We start from the raw sequence: 17,798 nt of genomic DNA, 5'->3' as shown, positions 1-17,798 counted from the left end.
TGATAAAGAGTACATTTATATACATGTTTAAGCCAGAATGATTTGACATTTAAATATGATTTCCCTACGACTTTAATAGTAAAAATCCTCATTCCATTGGCAAATCCTCTTATTTACCTACTCAAATTAAGGGTAAATACACTTGTTTTAAGAAATCTTTAGTTATTTCTAGATTGTTTTTGCAGTGTTGGAGCTTCCAGACAAGGGTGTAACTTTGTAATGAAAGTTGGTGGGGACACTCTTAAGGTGGAGGCTGATGGACCTAGAAAAAATGATCTCAAACATATTTATTGAATGCTTTCCTATTGCTGAGAACACAAAAGAACCAAAATACACTGTTATTTATAGGTAGGTAGGCATTAATGTATAAAAAAGTTTGAATAACAGCCGATTCTGATGCTAACAGCAATCATGCCTCTCTAGAGTGCACACAATTTCAGTTTCATTCATCCATGAATCAATCCATCCAGAAAAATGTGGATTGATGGGTGTTTCCCTTTCAGCTACATCAGTGATTATCCTCCTAAAAAAGCAGAAAAATCAAATCTAGAAATTTGACCCACATATTGCCAAAGTCTATATATTGAAATTATTGGTGGGGACTGTCCCTACCAGGACAGAGTTGGTGGGGACATGTCCAACTCAGTCCTTCATAAAGTTACGCCTGTGCTTCCAGATCAAACCCAAACTGATCATTCTAGTTTTTAGTGGTTAAAGTTAAAAAACTCTTTATACATTTACAACCTGAGATTAAAGTATAATTAGGAGCCAAGACGCTCGGATCCTTCCTTCCATATTAATAATTTTTCTTTGTGTTTCTTTCTGCTCCTTCATGCTGGAAAAATCCATAGATCACCAGATATTTTTATTTTTGGAGGAATTAGCTTTCTGAGATTTTTTTTTTCATCTCCTCCTTTATCCACGCTGCAAAACTCAAATACGTGTATGTTTGTATTGAGCAGGAAGGACAATGCTTTACTATTAATTTAAGGGCAGAAATACTCTTTCCATTGTCTGCTCAAATTAACGGAAAATACACACATTTTAAGAAATGGTGACCTTTATTTTTAGATACATTTCTGCAGCGTTCCTGAGCTTCATTCTTTGGTAGAAATCTGACTTCCAGCTCCTCTTTACTCTGTTGCTCCTGGACATTAACATCATCTGCTCTGCTCACTGATCCACTCTGACCCCTCTGGCGTTGATGAAGGGAAGCTCTGTGCTGGTGGCAAAGTAGATCTGTAGATCACCTTTCTGTTGTTTCCTGGAAACTCTTAGATGCGCTGAGGTCAGCTGAGCTGCTCAGCTTCTGATGATCCTTCTGGGCCAGTTTTCTTTCCTTACACATGAGGCTACAGTGACGCACAGCAATCATGGCAGCAGGGTTTTCTCAGAAGGTATTCGGGCGATGAAGAGATTTCAGCAGGGCCTCTTTCACGGCTGCATCTCTACTGATCATATGACTAGACTGAGTTAAGGTCAGCTGGGGAAAAAAAGGCTGAAAAGGGGTTTCAGTGTTTAAGCAGATCCTGGCTATAAAATATGCATTTAATCAGATAAAAACAGGAATTATGAGCAGAAAAACTGAAGCTACAAAGGTAGACTTAAGCAAAAATGTTGCCTTTGTTTTCTATCTATACACAGCTGGACGTTATTATTGGCTCTCCTAATTTAATGAAAGAAACTTAAGCTTAAACTAAGAAAACTTAAATCTGACAAAAGAAATGATAAATACAAATTGTATGAAAAGGATCAAATAAAAGTCAGACATTGCTATTTTAACCATGCTTTAACAGAATTATTTAAACTAATGAAACAGGCCTGGAAAAAAATGGTTTCCCCAGTCACAACAAAAAATATGACCAAGGGTAAACATTAAATCATGGTGTGTCTGCTCATTAGCAGAACAGTAGTCTACCATGTAGTATTTCAAACAGATGACCTATGCATAGGACTACTGACATGGTGTGTACCACACTCAACACGGACCAGAGGAAGAGAAGGAAAGAGTCGTCTCAGGAGATCAGAATGAAAATTATAGACAAGCATGTTAAAGGTAAAGGCTGTAAGACCATCTCCAAGCAGCTTGATGCTCCTCTGACTAAAGCGGCTCGTTATTCAGAAATGTAAGATCCATGGAATGGTAGCCCACCTCCCTGGACGTGGCTGCAGGAGGAAAATTAATGACAAATCTAAGAGAAAGACAATATGAATGGTAGGATAAGAGATCATAAAAACTTATGGAGATTAAAGGTCAACTTAAAAGCTTTATTTTTTTTCTTTTAGTTTTTATTGTCATTAGATTAGAGCAAAGAAATTCACTCTCTGCATTTATCCCATCCCCTTGGGGATCAGCTGCCATTGTGGGGCGCGCGGGGAGCAGTATGGGGTTAAGGGCCTTGCTCAGGGACCCAGAGTGGCAGTTTGTGGGAGTGGGGCTCAAACTCAGAACCTCAGGTCAACTCAGCTTAACCCCTAGAACCCTACGGACCCACCGGTGGGTCCAGCTGCCACGTGACCTCGTAATTTTAACAAACCTCCAGTATTGATGTAAAAAACACATTTGGCAGAGTTTGGTAACATTTTTGGATAAATTTGCCAAAATGGCCTCTCCGCCTAAGACATTTCTCACTAATACCATTTTAAAATAAATATGATTCATCTGATTGAGTCCAAATTTGGTATATTTTTACACAACATTTAGATTTAAAAGTCTGTACTACTTTTTTGTGCTATAAATAATATTTTGGTAGTGTTTTGCAATGTTTATTTCAAAGAAAATTTTGGCGAGGTTCAAAAAATGCAAAATATTTTGTATTTTGTCCCTAATATTTCAGGCAGGGTCAAAGCTACAATGGTGCTGACACCAGAAAACCATTCTATGACATCTTACCTTTACAGACGTACCAAAAGTTTCTTCTTAAATCTAATAGCTGTGAGGCTATAAGTTATTTACTTTTGTGTGTTTTTGTCAGGCAGAAATTTATTTATACCCCCTGAGGGTGTAAGAGGTTAATGGGAGACCAAACATAACCCTTCTGGTATACTGTCCTATGGACAGATGAGACAAAGCTGGACCTTTTTATTAAGGCGAATCAGCTCTATGTTCAAAGAAGCATATCGAGAGAACACTGTCCCTATTGTTTAACATGGAGGAGGCTCTGTTATGCTCAGGGCTCCTTTGCTTCATCTGGCGCAGGGTGTCTGAATCTCCACAGGGTCCTATGAAATCTGCAGACTATCTGGAATTTTAGAGAGAAATAACCTGCAGTGTCTGAAAGCTCTGTCTGAGTTGCAGGTCGTGGATCTTCAACAGGATAATTAGCCAAGACGCAGAGATAGAAACAGCCAGGAAGAGCTGGGAGTTCTCCAGGAGCTCTGACCGTAATCCTGTTGAGCAGAATCTAAATCATGCTGTCTGGAAAAGGCAGCCTTCAAGCCTGAAACTCCTGGATCAGTTTGTTAATGAGGAGTGGAGCAGAATACCTGCTGAGAGTCGCAGAGGTCTGACTGACAGGGACAGGAATCAATTGATTGAAACGATTGACTCTAAAAGTTGGGCAACAAAATCTTAAGTTAAGGGAAACATCACTGTTCAGGCCCTTTTTTATGTTTATTTTTTCAAATCACTCTGCTGAAGCCTTATTGGAAAGCAATGTCTGGCTTTCATTTGTTCATTTTCATTATTTATTACCTTTGTCTGACTTGAATTATTTCAGTGACCACTCACTTTTTTATTTATTTAACAGGGATACCAACCATTTTGTTCATCAAAGCTTATAGATACACATGAATAAATATTTCCTTTGTTTTGATGAAACATAAAAAATGACCGTCCTGCATTATAAGATTGAAACCTCTGAAAGGATTCACCACCGATAGCATCGATACTCCACTGTTACCCTTTATTACAGAAGTGTTGCACAAAATAAACGTAGAAAACTTCAACACAGAGTCTCCAACAGCAACAATTATGCAACCGATACAAATATCCGTTATTGCAATGAGAGTACAGGAAGAGTAAAAAGATCAAACTTCTGCTTTTACTACCAAAAAAAAAAAAGGTACAAAATTGAGAATACAAACACTTCTGTCTACACGAGTCTATTTGTTTCTGTGAAATTCTCACACGATATTAAGAGCACTAGTAGCAATACAGACTTTCTGCAGAACGTCACTATGCAGCATTTTGCTGAACCTTAAAAAAGCAAAAACAGAACCCATCTGGTCTTCCTCCTAATAATCAGAATAATTTAGGACAAAGATTTAATCCACCGAGCCAAAGCAGGAATATCTACTGATACAAGAATACAACTGCAAAACCACTGGAATAAAATTATAATCATCTTTATAAATCTGATTATTTTTGTTTCTTTTTGGATATTCCTCAAAACATTACCGCCTTAAAATGCCTGAGTCACAATTCCTCTGAAAATCATTTGTGCTTTTATGTGAAGATGAAAGAAAACTGCATAAAGCTTTGAAAACATGAATAAATCCATCATCCCATGTCTGGCTGAAAGGCCGCGGTTCTGCAGGCTCCAACAGAAAGTAAAAGGAGCTGATAAAGGACGATAAGAACGACATTAAAACTGTGCGCAGCACAACTTCTCGTCCTGGTAAAAAAAAAGTGGGAAAAAAAGCCCTAAAATAAATTAATCTCTTTTCTCAGCAGCAAACTAATAATTTAGAAATAAACCCCAACTTCAAAATCAGCATATTTATTCAGCTGGGATAAAATCATTAAAGAAAATCACCATTGACACACCCTGATACACCTAACAGTCCAGGAGGTTCTAGCAGCGTCTAATCACTGAGAAGTTGCTTTCTGGTTGCCATTTAAAAATAACAGGCATGTTTTAGCCAGATAGTAAACTGGGGACACTGCCTGAGCTTTTTAGCACATAACAGTGGAAGTTCTGGGGGTAAACTGTAGAAACACACCTAAATTATATTAATTAGAAGATCTGATATAAAAAAACAACAAAAATTATGTGTTTTAACATTTGCATTAACCAACCGCCTCAGGAAGCAGTGATTGGCTGCAGCGCCTGGGGAGCAATCTGAGTTTAAGGATCTAGTAGTGAAGCTGTAGGCCAGGAATGCCCAAAGTCGGTCCTCGTGGGCCGCTGTGCTGCAGGTTTTAGCGGTTTCTCTGCTTCAGCACTGCTGATTTTCATCGATTGCTGATTAACAGGCTTTTATTGAACTGCAATCATCAGAACCAGCTGTGCTAAAGCAGGGAAACCTCTGAAACCTGCAGGACAGCAGCCTGCGAGGACCCACTTTGGGTATACCTGCTGCATGCAACTTTGCAAGTCGAAATCTCTTCACCAGACACCATATCTGCCTTTTTTTCCCCCACAGGACTGCTAAGGAGTGAGTCACAGAGAAATTGAGCTCACAATCTGTTTGCTGCAGCATTGAAAAATTGTTATAAATCCAAATGCTGCCCAACTGACAACAAATGTAAGAAAAACTACTCCTTTAAAATTAGATTTCTCTCCACTGAATAAATAAACTCACAACAAAGGTTGAAATTTTCTTTGTTTTGATGTTTGCTGCTGCAATAAATTGGGTTTATTTACCTATTTACCTGTAATGTTAACAAAGCTAAGAGAAAATGATATAGAAAACTTATGTAGGCTTTTGTAAAACCATATGATGAATCACTGGACTGAACAACCTGATTTATATATACACAAGTAAACATAAGTCAATAGGCTGATTATCAGGAATATACATTTGAAGTCTTCCTCCAAGCCAGAATGAGACTTGTAGGAAAACATTTCAATGGTTTTGATCCTCTAAATGACCTGAAGCAGCGGCGTCCACATCGTCCCGTAACAGAGTTAAGCTTTTAAACAAAGTGCATATTGAGTTTATCTTTGAGGCCACTGATAGAAGGTGAAGGGACACCACTGGCACCAGGTGAAAGGGCGAACAGAAACGCAAAAGCATCGTTATTTACTTAAACAGCAGCTTGAAGAACCTTAAAGCACTGTCCACCGTACTCTGAGAGGACGAGATATAAAGCCGCTTCCTCTTTTACATCTAAAGAGATACAGCGAAGCAGCTCTGTACCTCGCTTTTCAGTAAACACACACTGGGGTAAATACAAACAACTAAAGATAATAAAAAGATATATTCTGATACACCGTTTTCAAAGAAGCCACTGCTTTTTTAATCATCTTACAGGGGAATCTAGCACTTGATTGCACATTCATGTTTACACCTCTAACACACATGGCCCCTTTGAGTTATACAGCTGGAGGCAAGCACATGAGCTTTACATTCAGAGTCTGGGTTTTTCACGCCGAGACGTTCACCTTCTGGTACGAAGTGTTCAAAGAAAGGCGACTCTGGCGGCGCTACACGTGGCTGTGGCTCTGCTCGTGGCTCCACAGACTGAAGGCCGTCTTGAAGGTTCTGTGGCAGAGCTTGCACATGTACTGCCTCTTAAAAGTCAGCGCCGACAGGGAAGGAGCGTGGTAGAAGAGCGTGTCCGGCTCCTGGGGGCCACCCGGGTTCTCCCTGCTGTTGGATCTGGATAGTGAGTTGTGGCTGCTGGGTTCTGCTCCGGGCTTGTTGGTCTTGTGCACTGAAGTGTCGCAGGGCTCCGGGCTGCTCGACTCCTCAGGGATGGTCGCTGCTGGTGGTGCTTGTGGAGACCTGAGCACAGAGGATTGTGGAGAGTGGCGCTCAGAGTTCTGGGGAGTCAGGGGCGGCGAAGGAGACTGCGGAGGAGCGTGCGGGTTGATCTCTCTGGCGCCGGCTTCGTTGGCAGTAGACATGTGAGACTGGAAGTGGCTCCAAAGGCGGAAGTTGGTTCTGAAAGCTTTGTTGCAGACATGGCAGATGAAGGGCTTGATGTGGCACAGCAGCTCCTGGTGCCGCTCCAGGTCTTTGCGAGAGCTGAACAGATTGCCGCATTTCTCGCAAGGCCACACCCCGGCTTCCTCTGGTCCGGTATTGCCGGCCTCCAAGGTGTCCCTATCACTCACCGCTTCCTCTAGCGGTTCTTCCTTCACCACCAGTTTGCCTTGGTGGCCCATGCTCAGATCCTCAGGCGAGGATTCTTCCGAGTCATACAGGGGTGGACCCAACGAGTCTTTGTAGCTGTTCTCTGGAAAGCTCCCGAGGGCGGAAGGCTCATCACTGTAAGGCTCCTCTTTGAGTACGTCCTCGTTGCTTCCGGTTTCGTCCGGTTGGTTCAGGTGGATCTGGTTCTTACCAGTCATCATGTTCTGGTTGTGGACTTCCACCTGGTGGCGCCAAATGCTGAAGGAAGATTTGAAGGTGCGCATGCATTCCAGACATGTCAGTTTCTTGTACCTACAATGGGCCTCGTGGTCCTTCTTGACGACGGGGCTGGAGAAGCGGAGGCCGCAGTAAGGGCACACGGTGGAGTGTCGACAACCCCTTTCGTGGTCGCCCTGCTCTGCCAGGGAGGACAGCTTCATGTTACAAAGCCTGCAAGAGTAAACCCCACTGCCTGTACTGTTCTCTTGAAGGATCTCATCCTGTTCGGGATATACAACACTCTCAATCCCCGTCTCCTGGTCGGCCTTCTCAGCAGGGTGTGTCCTTAAATGCTGCCGGTACTGGGACTGGAACCCAAACGCTTTGCCACAGTAGGGACACACAAAGCTGGACCTTGATCTCTTTTTGGCAAGAGAAGGAGACTGCAAACCCTGCTTATTCCTCTTCAGCTTCCAGAGCAAAGCTTTCTTTATTTCTCTCTCTCGCACAATATCTATCAGCTTCTTCTGGAACTTTTCATCCAGCATAGACGAGCTGGAGGATGACGCCGGATTCTGGACAACCCCGTGCTGGGTCTGGCAGTGAGTCCACACTTTAAAGTTGGTGTGAAACCGCTTGTGGCAGATGTCACAAGCGTACGGCTTCTCCGGGTTGTGATACATGTTGATGTGGCGATGCCGTCCAGCGCTGGAGCGGAAAACCTTTAGGCAGCTCCAGCATTTGAAAATCTTGAGCTGCGAGGGTTCCCCGATGTTTTCACCACGGTCGCTGTTTTCATACTGAGGCTCAGTCTCTGAAACATCCATTTCCTTTGAAGCAACGTGTTCTTTGAATACTTTGCTTTTTTTCAAAGGGTACCTTCTGTTCTCCGGCCGGTCTTTCCTTTTCCCTTGGCTAAAATCCGTCCTGGAGCCCTGGCTGTAATTAGTTTGCAAGTCTTTCAGGTTGACCGGCAGAGAGTCTCCGACTGTGATCCTAACAATGTCCATGGGATCAGCAAGGGGACTGCTGGGCTCAGCCTTTACGCTGACATCTCCTTCTACCTGAGTTTCATACCTGCTGTGAAACCTGGACCTTGAGACCAAAGGGGACTCTCTAGCCGAGTTGCCATTGTGGGCGAAGGTTTCAGCTCCTGAGGCAATTTTGACGACCGATTGTTCTCGGTTTTGGAGATCTTTGAGCTCCAGGGTTGGGGAGAAAACTGGAACGGGGCTATCCATGGACAGCGATCTCCGGAGCAGGCTTTTAATCAGGGGGCCGCTCCGGTCAGTTACCCGGCTCAGGGGTCTGGGCTGACCCTGGAAGGGGACGTTGTTAGGATACCGATGTTCAAGCTCATCGTTCTCTTCTTTGATGTCCTGGTCGGAACCAGACTGCAGCCTGACATGCGGCATGTCGACATCGCTAAAAGACACTGATGAGGTTAGCTGAGGTCTGACTGAGGAGACACGAGATGGGTTTCCTTTTAGAATGGTGGAGTAAGGATAGCTGGGCTTCCTTTCAGGGGATTTGTTTTGCTCTGATGATTTCCTGCTGGACTCAGAGTTTTTGACTGCCTCATGTGAGTTATGATCTGATGAAAGTTGAGCCCCCCCTCGAGGAGAGTACGGAGACGGAGATCTGTCGGATGTTTTTCCCTGATAATTCGAGTGGGAGGGATGAGATGCGTTGTTCTGGACCCGGCACACGATAACGCTCCTTGTCTGGACATCATTCTCCTCCCCCTCTGAGTATGAGAGCCTTTTCCTGGACACGCAGTAGGATGCATGTGGCCTTGTTGACACAATGTTAGTCAGAAAAGGGATTCCAAGGCTGTAGCCGAGCTCCTGAATGGCCGCCAGGCTTCCTTTGTCCACAAAGAGCGACGAGGAGTAAATGTAATTCAGAACTATCTCAAAGGCATCAGGTTCACAGAAGTCCAGGTTGACAACTCTTAGCGAGTCTCCGTCCATCCGTGTGAAAAGAGACTGGAAATACTCGCTGCTGGCAGCAAGAACGCTCTTATGGGCCCGGTACCTCTGGTCGGCCACAACCAGGACCACGTCACACATCTGGCCCCGCAGCCGCTGCTCGTTCAGGACCCCCAACACCGAGAGGGCATGGGAGGGGTTGCTGTAATGCACGAGGCTCTCCATGTCTGAAAGAGAAAAGACAGCAGTCTTTAAATCCATATGCTTTATGGTCGACTGTCAATAGAAATGCATAAAAAACGATAATTACCTACTGGAAGAGAGAATAAAATAAGCAAATATACCATTCTGTATTTTTATTCAACTCAGTGTAAAGTTACAGATATTATCTTAACAGGTTATTGTAAATATCCACCAGCAGGTTATTCTTCCTCACGTGTTTTTCAGAAAAAGCATCAATCTTTAAGAGCTTTCATAGCCTTATAATCCATTTACTGCAGAGTTTTACATGTGATGGAGCAAACCATGACCACACCTAAGGTGGGAATGTTTTCAAAGTACCTACATTCCTTTATCCATCCAGCCAGCCACAATCATACATTTTAATTTGCAGAAGTTTATTGATTGGTTTGAATACGTTTGGTCTAAGCGCAAACATTCAGTTTATTTCTTTATTTCTATCTACTTAATTCTTATAAGGGTTTGATCTTTATTAAGTCTTTCTTACAGTAATAATTTCCCAGATTTTCTCTCGCAAAGATGGTAGCCAGGGCTCAGAGTACGTGAAAATAAGCACTAATTGGACTACACCACTAGCTCCTGATAGAGAGGGGGAAACCTTTAGTTTGGTTTTATGTTTAATATATTTGTATAAGTTTTTTTGATTTGTTTTTATGTCCTTTTTTTGCTGTAGTTCAGTTGAACAAACTTCACTGTACTGTTTTATTGCTGGTAGATTGTTGGTTTATTGTTTGGTTAACCCTGTTGTGCTACAATGGTCCCATCAGCCAGTGTATATAAATCCTTGTGTATCATTTGTGTTCCTTTGCTTGTGCAATCTGTAGGTTTGTTCACATTTTTACTTACCGGTAAGTTCAATTCTGTTTCTTTGACCTTTTATGAGCTCAGTGTTTTTTTTTTTATTGTGTTAAAATGAAAACACTATTTTTATATGTCTTCTGATTATGATTAGGAAATATGAGTACTTTATGAGATATAAAACATCAAGCAAACATTTTCTGAAATCTACCAAATGGAAGCTGCAGATGGAAACAAGAGCATCCAAAACTTAAATATTTCAAATCTCACTCATTTAGTATCGACTTTAAATTTATGTGGGTAATTACTCCTCTGTGGCAAATGTATCGATTAAAATAATGATTCACAACATTTTTTTCCCACTAAGACAAAAATACAGAAAATTCTGGGGTATCAACAATGACGTGCTTCACAGGGAGGCAGGCATGTATTAAAAAAACAAAAATAGTTACGGTTGTTGTTTTAGCTCATCTGCAGCGAGCTGAGCCTTTTTACTTTCATAAATAGTTAAACAAGTCAAAGCCAGATACAAGCGCTTGTAATTATGGAGCATTACATCATTTGAGGAGAGGAAAACACTAAGCTACTGTCAGACACCGGCTGAAGCAGGAAGTATAAAAAATCCTTTCAAATCAAACTGTTTCACAACAACCTGTGCTGAGAATCAAAGTCTGGAGCTTTAGCAGAGGTAAAGCAATAAAGCCCAGTAAAAGTGTGGCAACCCAGCAGAGCAGATAGGAGAGGCTCTCTAAAGCTGGACTTGTAGACTTGTATACACAGAGTGTATACAAAAAGGAGATTCAATTTTGTACAGCTTTTATAACATTTCCATTCCTTAAGGTGCAGCAGTGATGAAATGTAAATAGTATGGGAGAAAAGACATGTTGTAAAAAAACAAACAAACTGCAACATCAGAAACTATATTTAAGAAGTTATATCGCAGAACCTGACCCTAAAAATTGTAGACCAACAAACTCCTATATTAATTTATTTTTTAAATGAATTTAGGGATTTCTACAGTTTTATTTTTTTTATTTTGTGGTTTAATATATAGGTTTTTTCTCATCCCATTTGGTCTATAACTGTCATATAATTAAATATTTATCCTTGCATCTAAGCAAGAAAATAAAATGATCTGCAGTATGGGCATAGGTATGCATAGGGACCATAGGGACATATCCCTATCAGAATTTTTGGAATAAAATTATCTGCATATAAAATGAGTATTTTTGTCACCCAGTGTAAGATAATTGTTTATTTATCTAGTTCACTTGAGATAAAATAAAGATTTTATTTTTTTAATGCTAAAAAATCTTATTTTGTTGGCAGATCAGTTTACTATCTTCATAAATGAAGTGCAAAAACTGTTTTTTAATAAATTTACTTTTAGTTCACTTTTTGCAGCATTCCAGTTGCACAATGCCAGTTAGCTGCTGAAACACATTTCCCTCACTTAGATAAAAACCTTAATACTCCATCATAAAAAAGCCAATAAACATAGATAGATTATTAATCATAATGCAGTTAAAGCAGGACATGGATCATGTTGAGTCCAACACTGCAAAAACTGATTCACAAAATAGGTACAAATTTTGCATTTTCAGTTAAGCGAGTAAATGAAATGATCTGCTAATAGAAAGAGTATATTTATCCATAAAATAAGACAATAATGAGTTATGAACCTGAAATAAGATGGATTTGCTTATTTTATTTTTTTTACTTTAAATATAAATCGTCCCATTTGAATGAATAAACAACTTTTAAATCCAAGTTCAGGATCCTGCATTGGTTCAGTCACCATAAATACTATACATTTAGATATTTTATAAATAAATATATATATTTTAATGCTCTTAACCTCCATATCAATATGTTTTTTGCACCATGTTTTTTTCCCCCCTCCCACACTGTTTACATTTGATCACTGCTGCACTTTAAGAAATGGAAATGTCATGAGAACTGTAGAATTTCATTTAGAATACACTTTGTGTGTAATAAATGACAATAAAAGTTGTCTTTGTCCAAGTCAGTCGGTGTTGGGGTTTGCTCATCCAGAAAACAAACAATAAAACTGTTACACTAAACTCCCTGTCAATGGAATAAAAGCAAACATGCTCTGACAAACCAAAGAACATTATTAGTTTGGATGAATGGATCCACCTGAACACAATCAGGGGAATCCATGCATCATTTTAAAAGATTAAAGACACCAAGAGGTTTTTTTATAAACACTAAATCATTTGTGGAGGAATAAAATTAAATCTTCCATACATTTAACTCTCTTTTAAACTTTTATCTGCACCATTTCCTACTGCTTGTTTCTTTCCATATTGGCAGAGGCAGAGCTAGATGGGGGGCCAGGGGTGGCCACGAAACTCAAACCTGAAAGAATTTTATCCACTTTACCTTTTATCTAGAAAGCACAAATGTTTGAATATATTCGTCTATTTGTTAGCAAAGGCTGTGGGAAAATATAGTTTGTCTTTATTTAGAAAATATGGATGTTTTGCTTGTTAATTTTCCTGTTGGAACAATTTAGACTTTGAGGTTTTGGTGCCCCCCCTCAGTGTACACTGGTTATTGCCTGGCCACCCGTATAAAACCGTCCTGGCTACGCCTCTGCATATTGGGTGTAGATTTGTTAGTTTAAACTTTTGTTTATTCATATTGGCTTTTATGTATATGTGCAGTTTTAATATTTAATATGGATAAAATCACTTATCACAGATAAACCTAGAATCTTCTTATAATAAAATATCCCACTGATACCTGTTCTATTATCTGACCTTTATTTTGAAAATCTCAAACGGAAGCTGTTGTTCCGTTTAGCGCTTTGACTCTTTCTATATTTATTAATGGGGGGAAAAAAAGCTCCATTCATTCATTAAAAACTAAAGCAGGCTTCATAGATTCTGGCTTTAAACTTGGAGGAAACGTTGGAAGTAAAATAAGAAATTAAAATGCCTCCGTGGCAGTTTTATCTTTTTATCCAAGTAGAAAACAGGCTGAATGAGGCTGTCTATATCAGAGCGCGTGGATTATTTTAGTTTCTTTTGTCAGAACTTCGACAGAAACGTCTGGTTCCGGTCAGAAACGCACTCGCTCTCTGCCAGCGTGACCGTGGGGACACACGGCGTGACACGGCGGCGGCTCGGCTCTCAGCAGCTCCTTCCACAGAGGAGAGAGAGAGGGAGGGAGGGGGGAGCGGAAAAGTTGAGCGTGTTTCTCCGGACGCGGCTTTTAATCCCAGCAACCGGAGCCGCTCCGGTCCGCTCTGTTCGGTTCCACGGACCGTTTTCCAGCATCAACCGCCCAACCGGAGCAGAACCCCCACCTGCCCGTCCTGACAGCCCGCCACAGGCTGGAGCCGCTCGGCTTTCACAGCAGCTCAATCCCCTTTTAGAGTTACGTCAGCGCGGAAAAAGGAAAAAAGCCTCAGCTCTCTACACCAGCTCAGCGTGGGGAATCCACGCGAGAAACATTCTAGCCTGTCCACACTTACCCGCCCCGTCGTGAAAACGCTCTCGACTCCACGCAGCCAGGACTTTATTCAGTGTTGTGTGGCTTTCGGTCTGCTGGTCGTGATTCCATCCATCTTGAATTTGACGTCATCCCACACCAGGGATGAGGTCATGCAAAGACTGCTCGTCACGTGCGCCGCGCGCTGATTGGCTGATTAAGTGAAAAGAGGCGGGCTGAGCGGAGGACCTCACGGGGGGCTAATTTAAAGAGATACTTCACGACATTCCAGCTGGTTGTTTTGATAACTTTATTTTTTGACAAAATTCAATAATCTAGTAAGGGTTAAATGAAACTGAAAGTGCTGCCTAATTAAATTCCTACTAGTTAGCTTCACTAGTTTGTCGGGTTTGCAATATTATTTAAGATTTTATTTTATTTTCTATCCTAAAAAATTTTATTTGACAAGAAAGTCCAATATATGGCAGTCAATATCTGACTAAATATAATAAAGAATTTTGAATTTTAAAGTCATAATCATTAAATTTATAGCCTATTGCACCAATTCACAGTAAATATATGTAATATATATAAGTTTATGGCTTATATATGACTTACAAAGTCAATTAGATCAATGAGTAAAACGTTTTTATCTAAGGAAAACCGCTGATTGCATCAAGTATTTGATGAGGAGTTCACTGCAGCAATCTCCCAGACTATGCATGCATGTAGCGACAGTGAAGAGGAAAAACCCCCTTTTAACGAGAAGAAACCTGTGAGCTGCTGAGGTTGTTTGGGGCACAATTATGACATTCAAAGTCATGTGAGCCATATAGCGAGGACATCAATGGGCTCAGAGAGTGTGTCCCTGATTACATTAACTTCTGCATCGATACTGTCCTTTGTTACCTAAATAAGTCGTGGGTGACAAAGGACTAAAAGATCCTTCTTAATAGTAAGAAGACGGCTTTCAGAGCTGGCAGCAAAGAGGAGGTGCAAACGATCCAGACGGAGCCGAAAGCGAAGATTAGAGAAGAGGAGGGCATAAAGGAGGAAGCTGGAGTGGAATGAGGACCATCGTTGGATTCAGACCATCCAGAAGCAGAGGACCAGAAGGCAGTGTGGGCGTGGCCAACGAGATTATTCTGTTTTGACTCTGTGAACCCAGCTCACCCCCAGCCCCTCCTCTCCCTGTGACAGCCCCCTTCACACCTCCTCCCCCGGCTCCCAGACTGAATGCACTCTCTGGCAAACACCTACACCCCTGCAGCCTGCAGACTTTAATCAGGCAAGTCTGCAGGCCTGGATCCTGTGAGCCCCCGGGTGCTCAAAGTCTGTGCCCCCCCCAGCTATCTGTAGTCCTCCACAGCAGTGTCAGAGAGTAGAATGTTGGCCAGGATAAAATCCAGGCTGGACAATTCTGCACATCCGCTTCATGATGTGCTGGTCGCCCACAGAAGCACCTTAAAGGAATAGTACACCCAAAACATGATTAGCCTTCATTTTCTACTCACCCCCATGCTGAACAACACTCTGGAGTACTTTTTTGATATCTCAAATGCATCTGGAGATCTGGGAGGCTTCTTGCTGTCTGCTGACATTCAAATAATGGAGGTGCCCAGCGCCCGAGGCAGAAAGGTCCATAAAAGTCCACAAAAAACGTGTCAATATTCCTCCATACTGCTCGTCCAATGTATTCCAAGTGTCCTGAGTGGGTAGCGTTCATAATTTACTCGAAACGAAGTCATTTAGAATGTTTTTAGAGCATAAACAGTAGTGTATAGGATTTCCTGAAAGCGCGTACATGCGCGCTCACAACGCTACGGAAGCCGGCAGACCAAACCAGATGAAAGTGTGCATTCAGCTCGGCAAAGAACTCATGCTCTTCCTCAACACTGAAGTCCTCAGACATTTTTCTTTCGTTGTTTCTTTCTTTGCACAGGTAAACAGCACATTTCTTCTTCTACGCTTGCATTATTGGCAGAGCAGACGCTGAATGCGCACTTTCATCTGGTTTGGTCTGCCGGCTTCCGTAGCATCGTGATCGCGCATGTGCGCGCTTTCAGGAAATCCTATACACTACTGTTTATGCTCTAAAAACATTCTAAATGACTTCGTTTCGAGTAAATTATGGACACTACCCACTCAGGACACTTGGAATACATTGGACGAGCAGTATGGAGGAATATTGACACGTTTTTTGTGGACTTTTATGGACCTTTCTGCCTCGGGCACCATAGACCTCCATTATTTGAATGTCAGCAGACAGCAAGAAGCCTCCCAGATCTCCAGATGCATTTGAGATATCAAAAAAGTACTCCAGAGTGTTGTTCAGCATGGGGGTGAGTTGAAAATGAAGGCTAATCATGTTTTGGGTGTACTATTCCTTTAAGTCAGAGACTCATTTCATCACGCTGCACCACAGACCGCCACAGGAAGTAATTCCAGCCTGTGGCCATCAATCTGTATAATACATCTCTCTGACTTTCATTTATTATTTATTTATTCAATTACTTCACTATGCGCAATAACACGGTCACGTGCAATTAAATGTCATTTGGTACTGATCAACATTGTAAATTGTAAATACTGTCGATTGTTTTTATTCAGTTTTTTCTTTTTTTTCCCACCGCCATCAGACGGCTGAAGGTTAAAAGCTGAAAAAGTAAAAAAAATAAATAAAAATTGAATGTTGAAAAAACTGTAAATCTGAAAAAACATTCTACATCACACCACATCACACAATGCGTTTTTTTGCACCATGTTTTTTTTACAAAATTTCGTGCACAAGATGACAATAAAGTTAGTCTAAGCCTTGTTTATAATGTGATCCTTTTTTATTCTTATATCCTATTTTACACTGTTTATATGGCAAGGTTGTAATTTTACTATTTTTTTTTATTTTATTCTGTTTTATTATAATATACCTTATTTTGCTCTAATTGCTCTTCTGATTCTGAAAATTATGAGAAACAAAGTATGTTATAACAAAGACTTTAAATCTCAAAATTATGACCTGGAAGTGCAAATTATGACTTAGTATCTGGTAATAATGACTTAAAATCACATAATCATGACCGTACCATGTACCTTTTGTCTTTTGAAGTGCCTGAAATGAGCTTCCATACCAACCAATTTTCTTCACTATATGAAATTAGTTCCAGCTATAATGTAATGTCATAACAAGGCTTATCTATGGCTCTGAATGGCGACACGCTTGTCAGGTTTTTTGGTATGTAAAAAATGTGACCATGATGTATCGGTTTAAAGCTTCCTACAAAGTTAGTGTGCAGAGCATCCTGCGCAGTTCAACAAACAAAAAAAAACAACAACAAATAACATCTTTTAAAGGCAGAAATGTAAAAACTGGCTGCTTAAAAATAATACTTAGTTATTTACTTGTCAATAAATTTGATACATTGATTGGTTTCAATTATCTACATCAGAAATATGTGAGATTTAAACAGGAAAGTGGAAACTTTTGGGAGTGAGAAGGTAATGTTCATGCAATGACACGTCTTCTAACCCCAAAGAAACTAATTAGGTCTGCAAATAAAATGAAGCTGGGTCATTATGGTACAGCACCCAGGTTGTGTAAGTGCTTATATCCAGCGGGAACTTGCCAGGCCTGCAGGCCTGTTCCTGGAAAGCTGATTATGCTACAGTGCATTATAGGCAGGCTAAGCTCAGGTGCAGCACTGATGATGAGGACTGTATCGTTACTCAGGATGTATCAGCAAAAATTCACCTTCAATTTACTGTGCTGGTGATTCTTACTGTGTGATATGAATGCATGCATTGGTTGACTCTGTATTAAAGCCTTACATCCGGTGCAGCGACTCAGCATTTGCCCGGTAATTATTGTTTAATGACTCAAGTGGTCTAAGTTTTAATTAGGGTCATTTTTAACGCATCATTACAAGCATTAGATAAAGAAGCCTTCAGGTGAAGAGAGAGCGATCTGACCTCAAACAGAAGGGCTCATATTACGCTGATTCTAAAAACTCTTCATCAGCTCCCAGTCTCTTTTCAGTTCCAGTTTAAATCCTGGTGCTGACCATCAGGGCCTTTCACAGTCAGGCTCCCTCCTATATTACAGACTTGTTGTGTCCTTATATCTCGGAGGCT

At 41.0% G+C, this 17,798-nt stretch overlaps 1 protein-coding gene across 1 annotated transcript; it reads right to left on the bottom strand.

Moving 5' to 3' along the window:
* Positions 1-4,369: 4,369 nt before the first annotated feature.
* Positions 4,370-13,816, bottom strand: zbtb21 (zinc finger and BTB domain containing 21). Its single transcript, XM_015394626.1, has 2 exons — positions 13,714-13,816; positions 4,370-9,400 (listed from the first exon to the last, which is right to left on the bottom strand). The coding sequence occupies exon 2, from the start codon at positions 9,396-9,398 to the stop codon at positions 6,372-6,374; it is 3,027 nt and encodes a 1,008-aa protein (XP_015250112.1). The 5' UTR covers positions 9,399-9,400; positions 13,714-13,816; the 3' UTR covers positions 4,370-6,371.
* Between the last annotated feature and the right edge of the window lie 3,982 nt (positions 13,817-17,798).

The sequence above is a fragment of the Cyprinodon variegatus genome, unplaced genomic scaffold, assembly GCF_000732505.1.
Source record: "Cyprinodon variegatus isolate N-32 unplaced genomic scaffold, C_variegatus-1.0 Scaffold700, whole genome shotgun sequence".
In the NCBI taxonomy this organism is placed as follows: Eukaryota; Metazoa; Chordata; class Actinopteri; order Cyprinodontiformes; family Cyprinodontidae; genus Cyprinodon; species Cyprinodon variegatus.
Note: the sequence above shows the minus strand (reverse complement) of the source record. Positions and strands in the feature narration are given on the sequence as shown.